General features: G+C 35.7%; 1 protein-coding gene and 1 pseudogene across 2 annotated transcripts in view; both read left to right on the top strand.

Moving 5' to 3' along the window:
- The window catches only part of LOC147401968 (putative serine/threonine-protein kinase PBL7), a 16,548-nt pseudogene extending 5,292 nt beyond the window's left edge, over nt 1-11,256 (top strand). The window contains exon 8 of the transcript XR_015178775.1: nt 9,899-11,256. The product of XR_015178775.1 is annotated as a putative serine/threonine-protein kinase PBL7 (transcript). The remainder of the gene's footprint in view (nt 1-9,898) is intronic.
- Nucleotides 11,257-13,005: 1,749 nt separating this feature from the next.
- On the top strand, nt 13,006-14,403 carry LOC147401967 (uncharacterized). Its single transcript, XM_086444458.1, has 2 exons — nt 13,006-13,756; nt 13,877-14,403. The coding sequence occupies exons 1-2, from the start codon at nt 13,006-13,008 to the stop codon at nt 14,401-14,403; spliced, it is 1,278 nt and encodes a 425-aa protein (XP_086300584.1).
- The last annotated feature ends 295 nt before the right edge of the window (nt 14,404-14,698 follow it).

The raw sequence follows: 14,698 nt of genomic DNA, 5'->3' as shown, positions 1-14,698 counted from the left end.
TTTAAAAGTAATATTTGATAAATAAATAAAAAGAGTATTAAATAGTCCTTTTTTTTTTTTGGAAACAACTTTTTAGTACATATTTTTGAAAAATAGGTCATTTTTCCTTTATTTAATTTAAGATTAATGTTGGAATGATTTCAGTGAGGACACACGGGAGACATCTTGACATGGTGGTAAGCATGCCACAGCTGCATTTTTTGAAATACGAGTAAAATGCATTTACGGACATGCATGCCCATTTGTTCCCCTAACATCACTCTAGCACGACTCTTAATTTAACCCTAAAGGAAAATGCTGAAGTAACATTAAAATTGACATCAATTCTCACATTGCTCAATTAATTTACACTAACACTTTCACCAAGTTAAAAGGATGTGAAGCACTGGGCACGTCACCAAGAAACTCTTCTCTTCGTCATGTTTGATAACTTGTATCCATTAGATCTAAATTCTTGGAAAAGAGTTTAAATCCAACGATTAGAAATCATTATTTACAATTAAGACAATGCTAATAGTCAATGGATGCACATCACCAATCAAACAGATCTTTTATGTGTAGATACACTATAGGAAAAATGGTTTATTGCGACAACTTTTAGGGACGGTCAGATTTTGACCGTCGCTACAGAATCGCTTAAGACGACATCAAATCTCACTCACTCTCTGTCTCTTCGTCTCAACTCTCAGAGGAAAACATCCTCTTTGTCTCAACCTCGATCTCTCTTTCTCTCTCTCATCTCAGATTCAATCTCTTTGTCTCTCATTTCAAGCTCGAAAACGAATTTGATGAGGAACTATTGATTCTCTTGGTCTCCTCATCTTTATATTTTCAACGATCGTTTTTTGCAAATTTGCTCACGAAATTTATTCTTCTTGGCTATTAATCTCATCTACTGTTCTTTCTCATCGATAATCAAATAAATGGATTCATTTTCTTCATTCTTTCAGTCTCAATCATCTTCTCGTAGTAGATGGAATTACGATTCCCTAAAAAAATTTCGCCAAAATTCTCCAGTAAATCTTCGTCATCATCAAGTCTGTCAATTTTTCATTTTCTACTCTCACTTTCGATCGATCTTCACTACACCTATTTGATTTCTCTTTGCAGATGTTCAATCTCTAGAGATTTCCATACTCAATTTCACCAAGTGAGTTTGAATCTTTCTATTTTCTCTCTGTTTTCGTTCCATTTCTTTGATTTTCCTTTAATGGTAGATTCTACTTTTATTTTGATAGTCAGGAGATGTGTATCAGAGAAGGTGTCGGATTCTTTCGAACCCGATCCTACTTAGGTTCTCTTGTTTTCAACTAGACAACTTAATTGAGAATATATGTGCATTATAATTAGATTGGTAGATCTTTGTGACCTTTTTCATTGATTTGTTTGTTTCAATCGAGTTGGCGATTTTGATATATTTTTCATTTTTTTTCCAGGCGATTACGCAAAAGGACGATATTAATGTTTTGAAGATTCTAAAGAAAGCAAATTCATTTATTCCTCATGTAGTTCTTGCAAGTACAGTGTTGGCCCTTGTTTTTCCACCTTCTTTCACATGGTTTACAACCAGGCACGTTTTTTCTTTTTAATTCTCATTAATCTGAATGCTATATTTCTTGGACTAAAGCATTTCTAATCTTTCTTGTATAATCCTTGCAATTTTCCTGATTTTTTTTTTTTTAATTTCCCGGAGATGAACTAAACAAAATAACAAGAAAAACTAACTTAGACCAAATAAGTTCGGATCTGGTCGATCGGATTTGGATTGGAGTTCTTGAACTAGAGTTTGGAATATACTCTTGTTGCCACTCTAGGTCTTGAATTTTAGCCCATTTATTGCCCTAATTAAAGGAAGAAATCAGAATTCTTCCTTTTTTTATTTTACTTTATGTTTCTTAAAGCAATAATTTTTGTCTCTCTTGAGTGATTGATTGAGTTAAACCTTTTTGACTAGTTTTTAGTTTCGATTTTCAATCCTTGGATGATCTTGTTGGTCTTAGAAAAATTGATTCCATTGGCTTTTCTCATGCTCTTTTGAAAGAAGCATTTGAAAATTCATGGGTTTACGGGATGATGCTCGGGGGGAAAAAAAATCTTTTGCTTACGTGGCTTCAATTTCCCACAAAAAATTCAAATTCAAATGGGATGACTTGTGTACTTACCTTGAGCCCCGTATACACTGTCAAATCCTTTGCGACTGCTAAAGATGTGGGATTACATATGACATCCCAAGAATTTTTTTGATACTATCTTCATATCCGACCATTAGGTTGAGTCCACTCGAGCATACTACTTTGCGAGTTACAATTATGCTAGACTTGAAAAATTGGTGAACTTCATGACAATGTATTAAGTTTCAATTTTGGTCAGCCTGGAAATGGAAATATTTGAGACACTCCAATGTGGTATGCAAACAATTGTTCTTCTTAACCTTCTTTTTCATGCATTTACCAACTTTAAAGGCAATCTAAACCACAAGTGCTAGAATAACAATATTTTTCACTGGCTGCCATTTTTATTGGATATGTTGGGCAATTCTTCATAAAACCTCTCCTTGGGTACCTATTTGATACAATCTCAATATCAGTTTTCAATCTTCCAACTTCTCTAGGTGAGGAATTCGATTTATTTCATATTTTATTCTTTTTTCCTAAAATTGGGAAAATGACGTTAACTTGATGATTATGAATCTTTAAATCAGGTGCTGGAATCATGTTGACATCTTGTGTTAGGGGAGCCCAGCTTTCAAATTATGCAACTTTCCTAACAGACCCACTAATGGCCCCTCTAAGCATTGTCATGACATCACTATTAACCGCCACTAAAATTTTCATATCCATAGAAGTCTGAGTTTCTTCTAACAATTACTTACAATTGAGACCTATTGACTGGGTTATTGTGTGCCATATGTTTTGATATTCTCCTTTAATTCTTGGACATTCATCTTTCTTATGAAACATAGACATTGAATAACCCTTTTAAGAGCCTCTTAACATAGCTTCCATGCATTTGGCATTTTTTTTTATAGGCAACATTTGGCTTATGTCGGTGCCTTTTTCCTATGGGATCATGTTCAGTACTGTTTGCAAAATCTCTGTAAGTTGGTTGGTTCAGATTCTATGGCATTTTTTTTTTTGAAACATAAATTTGTTTCTAATGTGAATTGTTTTCTCTTCATGTCATTTTTCAGGTCTAACCTCCTAACTAAGATTAATAATGTCCAGTAGCTATGAGTTGCATAGCTGGTTCACATACTCCATGCTACTTTTATTCCTTAGTAAAGCTGGATTTTGGGTAACAACTTATGCTGTAATTTATTTGTCATGTTTTGAGATATATTACTTCTAATGCCTCAACCATGTGGAACATTCTATTTTATTTTTATCTTTTTCACTATTATTTAGTGCCCTCTCTTTTATTTTTGTGTCCATTTTACTTATGTTTGTATGCTTGTTAGGTACCCATTTGTTATATTTGATAGAATTTCATAGTATTTTGTGTTCATTGATAGCTTGAACTAATAAACAGGGCCGTAGATATTGTCATTTGGTACATGGGGCATAACCGCCCTTGCTAAATACCTAGAATTGTATAGATCTTGCTTTCCATGAGTTAGGTTGTAATGCAACTCCCTGTCTTTGTTGAAGGATACGTGGCACACTATGAATGTAATGAGCTTGAAACATGGAGGGGTAATAGTAGCGGATATTTTAATCTATCACTAATATCTGTGGCAACTCACAATAACTCATTATTCCATAGACTTTGAAAATTCTTGTGGGGCAAGAACCCCTAGTGTAAATCCACCCATGGTAATCTCCCTAATACTTTAGTTAGGGAACTTTAAAAAATCTTCCTATGCTCAAGTTAATGATGAATTTTATTGAAAGTTAAATACTGTTGAAAATTACATGCATTTTACTTCATTTGATGTTCTATTTATAAATTTCTTCTTCTGAAAATGAGTCACAATCGAAAATTGTGTCTTATTTCAATAGCAAAATACGGTGCACTTGGCACCTTCTTATTAGAGAATAAATACATTGGGCTGCTTGTCATCGGAGACTCGGAGACAAGTGGGATTGGGTGTATAGCATCAATTTGTAGTTTGTGCTCGGTTTCGCTTTCTTTTCCTATCCTTTTACCCTTGTTTCTACTTTGCTTCATGGTTTCGCTTTCTTTTGCTATCCTTTTACCCTCATTCATTCATGTGTGAGTTGGAGTGTATGTGTGTGTGCCCATGCCTGTGCATGAGTTGGATTCCGATGACCAGTTTATTATGTGTGTGAGTTGGATTCTGGAGAATTTGTATCAGTCTATAATAGTAACACAATGAGCTCTAGTAGAGAGGGCATTTGGGTATTTTCATATTGATAGTTGGGGTCGAGGTAATCTATTTCAAAATATAGGGGTATCTCCAATATTCAGTAATACATGAGGGGGCTGGTGTAAAATTAAATTTTTTTTTTTTCAAAAGCTTTCATAGCGATGGCCAACAGCGGTTGTCGCTATAAGTTCTGTACCTACCTATAACAACCGTCCCGACAGTCACTATAGCCGTATTTTAATGTAGTGATAGATCCATACGATCAACAGATCAACCCAAAGGGATGCCACATTACCTTCGTTCAAAATGGACACCGTTCTTTTTTTTCTTGTTCTTTTTCAGGTCAACACGGTTAAGGCAGAGCCAGTCCAACTACTCATCCAAAAGCACTTAATTTTATATATATTTATATATGGAGGAATCTCCCACCCAAATACATGTTCTCTCTCTCTCTCTAAAAAGGGGTGCCACATTACCTTCGTTGGAAACGGACACCGTTTTTTTTTATTTTTTTATTTTTTATTTTTTGATTTTAAGGTCAACAGGGTTAAGGCATAGCCAGTCCAGCTACTCATCCAAAAGTAGCTACTCATGAGTTTACTTTCAGAAGATGAATTTTATATATATTTATATATGGAGGAATCTCCCACCCAAATACAGGTTTTCTTTCTCTCTCTCTCTCTCTCTCTCTCAAAATGGGGTGCCACATGACCTTCGTTTGGAACGGACACCGTTGCGGATCCCTACTCATCCAAAAGCGCTTAATTTCTACGTATAACTTCGACGCACAACAACTCAATCAACTCTCTTAATTTCTGGGTAGCTTCGACAAACTCCGTAATCGTCCAACAACATCTTCTGCTTCTACATATCTTGTAAGTTAAAAATGCATCTAAGGGGTATCCTTCAGCAATGTTTAATTTCAGTTCAAATATGAGGGTTTATTATTATTATTATTATTATTATTATTATTATATGCTGATATGGAAATTACCTAACCGGTAGAGAAAAAGTTTAAGACTTCGAAAACGATACAATGCTCATTTTAATTCTGCAAATTGTAAATTATAATTTTTAGAATTAAGCTATTTTATAAGGCAAAAAAATTTTAAAATCATTTTTATTAAAATTGTAGGGAGAAAAATATTTATGATTATATAATAATTTTCCCTACTTATGTAAAATATTTTAATTTCAAAAATAGTAATTTACCATTTTCGGAATTAAAATGAATAGTCTAATATTTTGAGCGCATCTTTTGGTAAATCAGCAAAAAAAAAAGAGAGAGAGGGAGTGATTTTTTTTGTTTGATTGTAAAATATTCATAGTAGTTGAGTGATTTTTGTTTGAATTTTAGCCTTTTTCACCATTTATATTTTGAATCAGTGATAATCTGACTTTGGCACGTGGCATACTCAGTCGATTTATCTGACATGACAGATTTGCAAACTGTACATGTGTTCTCTTCGGGATACAAAACTGCACCTTTTTATGGGGAACCATAGTTTTGTATCCGAAGAGAGCACATCTACGATTCCCAAGCCTGTCATGTTAGGAAAGTCAATTGAGTTGACTCGTGGCTAAGTCAGATTATCAGTATTCTTATATTTTTTCAGTTTTCACAACCTCTAAGGTGTATTTGTTTTCTTGTTTTCTTCTTTGCAGATTGAGCCTTCTAATTATATCCACTATACATTAATATGGATAGTTCAATTACCAATAGTGGATTTGGCTTGAACCACCAAATTGACGAGTCCAACACATTTAATAATCTTACGGCCAACAGCGGATTGGACTTGAACCATCGCATTGATCATCAAGAGCTCAACACATATTATAATGTGACAGCGAACAGTGGATTTGACCCCAATCACTATGTTCGGGAACAAATCACAAATAGGATAACCGTGAACAGTGGACTTGACCTCAATCACTATGTTCAAGAAGACAACAGGGAAGGTATGATTTGTTTCGTTTCCAAATCTACTAAAAATATTTTCTTTTTTTAGTAGTGTAATCTTTAAAGCCCTATAATCAATATTTTAAATTACAAATAAACTCTTTGGATACATATGAAAACGTTCGTACCTTCCTCTAATTTTATTGTTTTTAAAAAAGAGAGAACTAAGTAAGATTTTAAATCTTTCTAGGGCCGTCTAGCTCAAATATGTATCAAATTGGCAATCCAACACCATAGCCCTCTTGATCTCATGGAAATACTCAGATACTAAAAAAATTGATATTTTTTTTTACTTGATCCAAGGTTTTAAGAACCGACGGTTGTCAAACTCCAATCGAACTCCCAAATTTAAAATTAAAATCTAGCAGTGAAAAATAATCTTTTTCAAGGTTTTTTTTTTCTTTAAAATTCATAGAATTTTGTCCGGTACATCACTGTGACGTTGAATCCATTAGTAAGGCCAGGCTTACTCAAATAAGGTAAACTTATATACCTAATTTAATGAGATTTTTGCGCGTGATTTTCCAAGTTGTACTCAAACAGAGAAAAAAGATTTGCCTAGTGACAAATGATTTGCAAGATAATTATTCTCCCTGCAATCAAACATGCCCTAATATTTTAAAGGTTCTATTGGTGTTTTGAAGGTTCCATAACTAAGAATTTCTTGGTTTATCGACTCATAAGTTGCTTTTCATGTTTCTCAGCCCATGATAAGAAGGCGTCAAAGAGAAGGAATACTAGCAAGAGGTTACAATGGCCACCACCAGGTTTTCGGATGTTCAGTGAGTAATTGGTTTGCCTTAGCATATATGGAAGACAATCATACTCAAAGTCTTTCCTTAAAGAATACTATCTTCTATTAGTTCAAATGTGTTCATATCTACTCTCACTACCTCCATTTACATTTGTTTTGGTGCAAAAACAAATCATAGCTTTTAAGTTGTAACTTTTAATGTGGACATCTGTTTGACTATTACTATATCCCCCTCCCCAACTCCAACATCATTTCATAATGCATCCGATACAAAATTTTCACTATCGGATGATCTATGATTTTATGTTTCCTTGTAACTTATAAAGTTATTTGTGCAAGACTGGTTTCAATAAAATGAGACTAAAAATTAATAGCTATAGGATTTGCATTGATACATAATTCTTTGAGCCAAAAAAGTATGATGTAGATGTTATTTCTTTGAGAGGAAAGTTATTATTGTTACATGTAGTATTATTCAGACTCCATTCTTTAGAAAGAGGAAAAAAATCATATTCAATTATAATCAGTTTTGGAACACGAGTCGTAATAATCTGACACCCCCATGTGGCATTCTCAAAATACTCTCCTAGTGTGGCATTCTCTAGAACCATATATTGTATGCATCAGGATACACATCTGCACATCCCCATAAATATGTGCAGTTGTGTATCCCGAGGAAAAAAGTTATATGGTTCTAGCACATGCCACATCAGGCGAGCAATTTTAGTATGCCACGTGGGGGAGTCAGAAAATCAATACTCTTCGAAACACTCCAAGATGAGCAAACACTTCCTTCCTTTAGGTTCATTCTTCTTAGTTTGTAAGGCACTTGGATATGATCTTTCTTACTGGCATTGGCTATTAATGAGCTATTTGATAGAAAACTAGGTTTGAGCATACATAATTATTATAAACATCGATTGAGAAGTGTAAAATTATTTGGTCATTAAAAACTTATTGATCCACACTTTGTTTTGTAGCGAATCCTAATCAAGAAACCTCACCTGAAACCCAAAACAAAAAAGAAGCCAACGACAAAGACATTAATGTATCTATTGATGCAAAAACGTTCACCTTCCGTGAGATTTGCTTGGCAACTAAGAATTTTCGACCAGAATGTCTATTGGGTGCTGGTGGGTTTGGAAGAGTCTACAAGGGATGCCTTGAGAGTGGGCAGGTAAATGAGGCCTAAATTAACTACTATGAATTGGGTTGAGTCCTTGGAATAATTGAAGAAACTTAGGACTGATTTCGGTTCATTATGATCAGCTTGCAGCTATTAAGCAACTTGACAGGAATGGGTTACAAGGAAATAGAGAGTTTCTTGTTGAGGTTTTAATGCTAAGTCGTCTTCACCATCAAAATCTAGTTAATCTCATTGGATCTTGTACTGATGGAGATCAACGGATTATGGTTTACGAGTATATGCCATTGGGTTCACTAGATTATCATCTTCTAGGTATGTCAATTATATTTAATCTTATGATTTTGCGATATCTCTTTGAAGGAAACATTTTAAGTAATAATCTTCCTTTGAATTTGCAGTAATTCAATACACGCCACATATTTCAATACGTGTCTTATATTTGTTTGTAGATCTCACACCAGACCAGAAGCCATTAGGCTGGCATACAAGAATGAGAATAGCAGCAGGAGCCGCTAAAGGTCTGGTATATTTGCATGACAATGCCAATCCCCCTGTTATACATCGTGATCTGAAATCGTCCAACATTTTGTTGGACGAAGGGTTCATTCCGAAACTCTCGGATTTCGGGCTTGCAAAGCTTGGTCCTATTGGAGATAAGACTTATCTATCATTGAGGGTGGTGGGCACGCTTGGATATTGTGCCCCGGAGTATGCAAGAACAGGTCGTCTGACCTTGAAATCAGATGTTTACAGTTTTGGAGTTGTTTTACTTGAGTTAATCACAGGGCGAAGAGCCTTCGACACCAGGATGCCTATTAAAGAACAAAATTTAGTTTCTTGGGTAATTTCCTTCCTTGCCCTTTACCTTTTTTGTTTCTCCTTGCTTGAATGTGAATCCATTAGAGGTCTTTATTTTTTATGAATTGGAATTTGGAATTGTTGTGGATGAAATAAAAGCTCTTGTTCCAGAAGAAGTTAATAATAAAGACCTCAGAGCTGGGACAAATCGTAATTCTTATGTGGTCAATCCCATTATTGTTTTAAAAATATGACTCATGACAAACCATTTTTTACGAATCGGCCATGTAAATTTATTCAGTCTAAGCTAACGCTCTTATAATCAACTTGTTCGAGTATCAAAGCAACATAGTGAGGTAGGAGATCTGACAGATGACCTTTGAGTGTCCTTGGCTACTAATTAGTTTTCTTAATTAGTAGCCTTCAATTAAATTTTTCAAAGGAGATATGTGTTGGTACCAACCTGTTCACAAAACAGTTGTCTCGTTTGTGAAGAATGTCTTCAAGTTTGCATCTTGTAATGTACCTAAAGGCGTGCGCTTTTGTTGTCTGGTGGTCTTAAGCTCTAGCTTCTCATACTTTTGATGGAAAAGTATTATTGAGCAAGTATAGAACACTTCAATGGCTCATTTTACTATCAAAAGCTTGTAACATCTTTGTAGTTTTTATGGAATCTCGCTGGTTGGTTTCCTGTTAATATGTAAAATTTCTTTGATAAGTCATGGATTTTGAGATTCTACATGCATTTTCATAATGTTGCGAGATCAACTTTATGGATGAGTGAGCCTTGTCATATACCTTATATATCTGTCCAAGTCCAATCATGCGTACATGTCTAGTTTATATTCTAGTTGATTGAAACTGTGATTAAAAGTCATTTCTTTACAGTGTAGATGTTATTTTGTTGAACAGGCACAGCCACTTTTCAAGGACCAAAGAAGATTCCCTGAAATGGCAGATCCACTTCTTCAAGGGGACTTCTCTATAAGAAGTTTGTATCAAGCGCTCGATGTTGCTGCTATGTGTCTCCAAGACGAGGCTGCCCTACGTCCCTTGATTAGCGATGTTGCAAGTGCATTAAGTTTCCTTGTAGTGGCCCTAGCTGATGAGGGAGGCTCTGCATCTCTTCCTGTTTTGTCTCCAGCTTTACCGGATAAAATGTCACGCGACAATAAAGAGAAGCGAGATGAAGATAGCTTGGATGAACACCAAAGAGCTATTGTTGAAGCTATAGAATGGGATTCAAATTCAATTGAAGAAAACAACAGGAGATGCAGTTGGATGTGTGGCAAATAAATTTGTGTCCCCTCGTCATTTAATAAAAAAACAAAGACAAAAATTCGTGTAGTACCTTGATGTATTTCCATATTATTGCTTGTGAAGTAGATATTGAATACAACCTGTAATCAAAATTGAAAATGAACTGGGTAGAGGCACGGACTAGGTTGCTCTCTTTTAAGACGTTTCTCACCTCTTCAAAACAATATTACTGCAGGTAGAAACTCTGGCGAAACGTCCCCAGAGAGAGAGAGAGAGAGGAAGAAGAACTGAAGTCGAGAGGACAAAAGGGCTCGCATCTTATATAGACAAGAAGGCCCAATAAACACAAGGTTTGAAGTTAAAAAGAAAGAATAATAGTGCAGTGACCGCAAGATTGTACCTCATATCTCACTTTCCTAATGTGTACGTGTGTAGGAGCCATAGATGTTTTCATTCGTGTCTCGATGAATAGAGAAGTTTTTCAGTATGGAGTAGTTGGCAATAAGAGAAGTTGTCGATTGCATTTTTCTTCAAATAATAAAATTGAGACTTTTCCTTTGAATAAATTGTTGTAAATAGTAAATAGTGTAGATCTTGAGTGACTGATGGAGAAGTTGTCATCCTTAAAATCTATATGGGGAGCGTTCAGAAGCCCTAAAGAGAGCCAAACATTTTTCAAAACATGGGTTAGAAATTTCGAAATGGGCTGATTTTTTGTGAGGATGATCTTTATGATGAAGAGATCATCCTCACCAAAAACCAGCTCATTCTGAAACTTCTAACCCAGTTTACAAGTTGAAGAATCGTGGAATGTCCAACGAACAATCTTAAGACGATAATGTTGGTTGACAAAATTTGTCCTATATGACTTAAAAGTTCCACAAAAAAAATCAGCCCAATCTGAAACTGTTAATCCCATCAAAAGGGGTTTACAAAGTTGAAGGTTTGTGGATTGTCGATTTTTATTGTTAATTTGTAAATCACTTTTGATGGGGTTAGAAGTTTTAGATTGGGCTGATTTTTTGTGAGGATGATCTCCTCACCATAGATATATAAGGGGTGTTCGGCTGACAATCTTAGGACGACAACGTTGCGACGCCTCGATAATAAACATTCCTCGAACTGTTTCAGGCCTGTCTGGAAACGGTTCCTAATGATAATTCTTGTTGTAGTGCTCAATCAGACATTGGATTTACTTAAACAACTTTTGAGGATGGTTTCAGTGTTTGAGATGACTTGTCTCTCTATATCGTTGGTGACCGATATTGAGTCATCTTGGTCTCGGACGAGATTTAAAACCATGTTCTAAACTGAAATTCAACATTTGGGTATTATTAACTTACAAATCTCAAGCTCTCTTCCTTTAAATAAGAAGGAAAAAAATTCAATTATCACACAAATCTGTTTGGAAACCCTTCAAATGAGCCAGCGTTTCCCTCCCCTTAGTTTCACTCCTCTTAGTTTTTAAGGATCTTGGATATGATGTTTCTTATTGACATTGAGCTTAATTTGATAGAAAATTAGGTTCAAGCAGACAAAATTATCAATAAATTGTACATATATATATATATATATATAGGGAAATGTTCAGCAACAAACATTTTGGCAAAACATTTTTCAAAACATGGGTTAGAGGTTTTGGAATGGGCTGATTTTTTGTGAGGATGATCTCTACGATGAGGAGATCATCATCACCAAAAATCAGCTCATTCCAAAACTTCTAACCCCATCAAAAATGGTTTACAAAAAATGGACGGTCCATGATTTTTCAACTTGTAAACATGGGGCTAAAAGTTTTGGAATGGGTTGATTTTTGGTGAGGATGATTTCGTCACCGTAGAGATCATCCTCACCAAAAATCAGCCCATTCCAAAACCTCTAACCCATGTTTTGAAAAATATTTTGCCAAAATGTTTGTTGCTGAACGGGAACCATATATATAGGGTAGTGTTCAATGGCAAACTTTTTGGTAAAACATTTTTCAAAACATGGGTTAGAGGTTTTGGAATGGGCTGATTTTTGGTGAGGATGATCTCGTGGACCGTCCATTTTTTGTAAACTGTTTTTGATGGGGTTAGAAGTTTTGGAATGGGCTGATTTTTGGTGATGATTGTTAAAATTCAACACCTGCCCAAATTGAAAAAAGCCCACATTTATTGCCCAAGCCCAATGGCTATTTAGAGCCCAATTTCTAGAATCTTCTTAGAGAAAACTCTAGATGTTTTTAGATAAGAGAAAAATAGAAGATTCTAGAACTGTAGATATTTTGGTAAAAAACTCTAGACTAATAGATATTTTTAGAAAGTTCTAGATGACAAAATTGTAACCACTAGATTAAAAATGTGTTAGCACAATCCTAGCCATTAGTTAAGGAGGTGCCACTAGTATAAATAGGGGTGAGTCTTCTCATTTTGTATCAAGTAGTAAGAAACACAAGTTGTGAGTAAGAGGTCTTGAGAAGTTGTAAAAAGTGTGCGTATTTGTAAAAGTGTGTTTTTCTTAATAGAGTGTTATTTTCTTCTTCAACTTGTAAGTGATATTTTTTTATTGAGGGTATAGTATAAGTAATTTGTTTACTTGTTTATATCTAATATTTGTGCACTTAGAGTCAAATACTCTAGTTTTTCCTCAACAATTGATATCAGAGCGCAGTTGCCAAGGATCGATTTTGGTGGAGCTATCTTGAGTCGTGAGGAGTTTACTACTCTACAAGATCGTTAGTCAAGTTTGTTCCGTTTAGTCGAAGCTCTGCCGGCACGATGGGTGACCTTCAAGTAGTTGGAAGAATCAAAAAACTCAACAACCAAAACTACAACACGTGGGCAACATGCATGGAGTTTTACTTACAAGGTCAAGACCTTTGGGAGATTGTCAGTGGTAGTGAAGTTACACAACCGACAACAGAAGATGCCAATGATATCTTGAAAAAATGGAATATTAAAGCAGGCAAGGCGATGTTTGCTTTAAAGACCACAATTGAAGAAGAAATGTTAGAGCACATTCGAGATGCCAAAACACCGAAAGAAGCATGGGATACTTTCATTACACTCTTTTCAAAAAAGAATGATATAAAGTTACAACTTCTCAAGAACGAGCTGCTATCAATGGCGCAACGTGATATGACGATCGCCCAATACTTTCATAAGGTGAAGTCAATATGCCGTGAAATTTCAGAGTTAGATACGAATGCTGCTATTGGAGAAACCAGGATAAAAAGAATAATTATCCATGGTTTGCGACCCGAATACCGAGGCTTTGTTGCTGCAATACAAGGATGGCCAACACAACCATCACTTGTTGAGTTTGAAAATTTGCTTGTTGGTCAAGAAGCTTTGGCTAAGCAAATGAGAGGAGTCTCGTTTAAGGGTGAGGAGGAAGCACTCTACACAAGCAAAAACAAGGGCAACTTCAAACAGCATGTCAAAGGTGGATCTAAAACGAATGGTGACAAGATAAGAGGTCATCAAAGAGAAAAAGGCTCTCGTCTAGGGGGAGCTTCAAAGAATCACAGTAATAGTAGAAAGTTCGAAGGCGATTGCTACAATTGCGAGAAGAAAGGCCACATGACGAAAGACTGCTGATCTAAAAAAAAGCATGTTGAAAGTAATGCTGCTACTTCCAGTTCTAAAGAGAAAATCAAAGATGAATGGGATGCTGAAGCATCATTTGTAAAGGAAGAAGAAGAGCTAGCTCTTACAGTTACATCTAAAGGGATTGACTACGAGAATGACTGGATCGTAGACTCGAGGTGCTCAAATCACATGACAGGTGATAAACAAAAGTTACAAAACTTGTCTGAGTACAAGGGAAGTCGTGTGGTGGTGACGACTGACAACTCAAGACTGCCGATAGCTCACATCGGTAAAACGATAGTCACACCTCGTTATAATTCTAACCAGGTGCCACTTCAAGATGTCTACCATGTTCCAGGAATGAAGAAAATTTTGTTATCTGTAGCTCAACTAACATCATCAGGCTACTATGTCTTGTTCGATCCACAAGATGTGAAGGTATATCGTGACCTCAAAATCTCAGAAAAACTAACGATGGAGGGACGACGATTGGAATCAGTTTACGTAATGTCAGCAGAGTCTGCATATGTAGACAAGAAGGAACGAGACAGCAAATTTGTGGCACATGCGGTTGAGTCATGTTAGTTATTCCAAGTTAAGTGTGATGGTAAAGAAGTCGATGCTTAAGGGACTTCCTCAGCTTGACGTGAGAACAGACACGATCTGTGCGGGATGTCAGTATGGTAAAGCACATCAATTGCCATACAAGAAATCGAAGTTTAAAGCAAAAGAACCATTAGAGTTAGTTCACTCTGATGTGTTCGGGACAGTCGAGCAACCATCAGTTGACGGAATGCAGTACATGGTGACCTTCATTGATGACTTCTCTAGGTATGTGTGGGTTTTCTTTATGAAAGAAAAATCTGAAACTTTTTCAAAG

This window comes from Akebia trifoliata, chromosome 5 (genome assembly GCF_017979445.1).
Source record: "Akebia trifoliata isolate Shusen 1 chromosome 5, ASM1797944v1, whole genome shotgun sequence".
NCBI classification, from domain to species: domain Eukaryota; kingdom Viridiplantae; phylum Streptophyta; class Magnoliopsida; order Ranunculales; family Lardizabalaceae; genus Akebia; species Akebia trifoliata.
The sequence above is the reverse complement of the archived record's forward strand: the minus strand, read 5'-3'. Positions and strand labels throughout refer to the sequence as shown.

Excerpts from the sequence above, each read along its gene's own strand:
- LOC147401967 (XM_086444458.1), top strand. The coding sequence starts at position 13,006 with ATGGGTGACCTTCAAGTAGTTGGAAGAATCAAAAAACTCAACAACCAA. Across the intron at positions 13,757-13,876 it reads GGGAGCTTCAAAGAATCACA|AGAAAATCAAAGATGAATGG; the intron begins GTAATAGTAGAA and ends CCAGTTCTAAAG.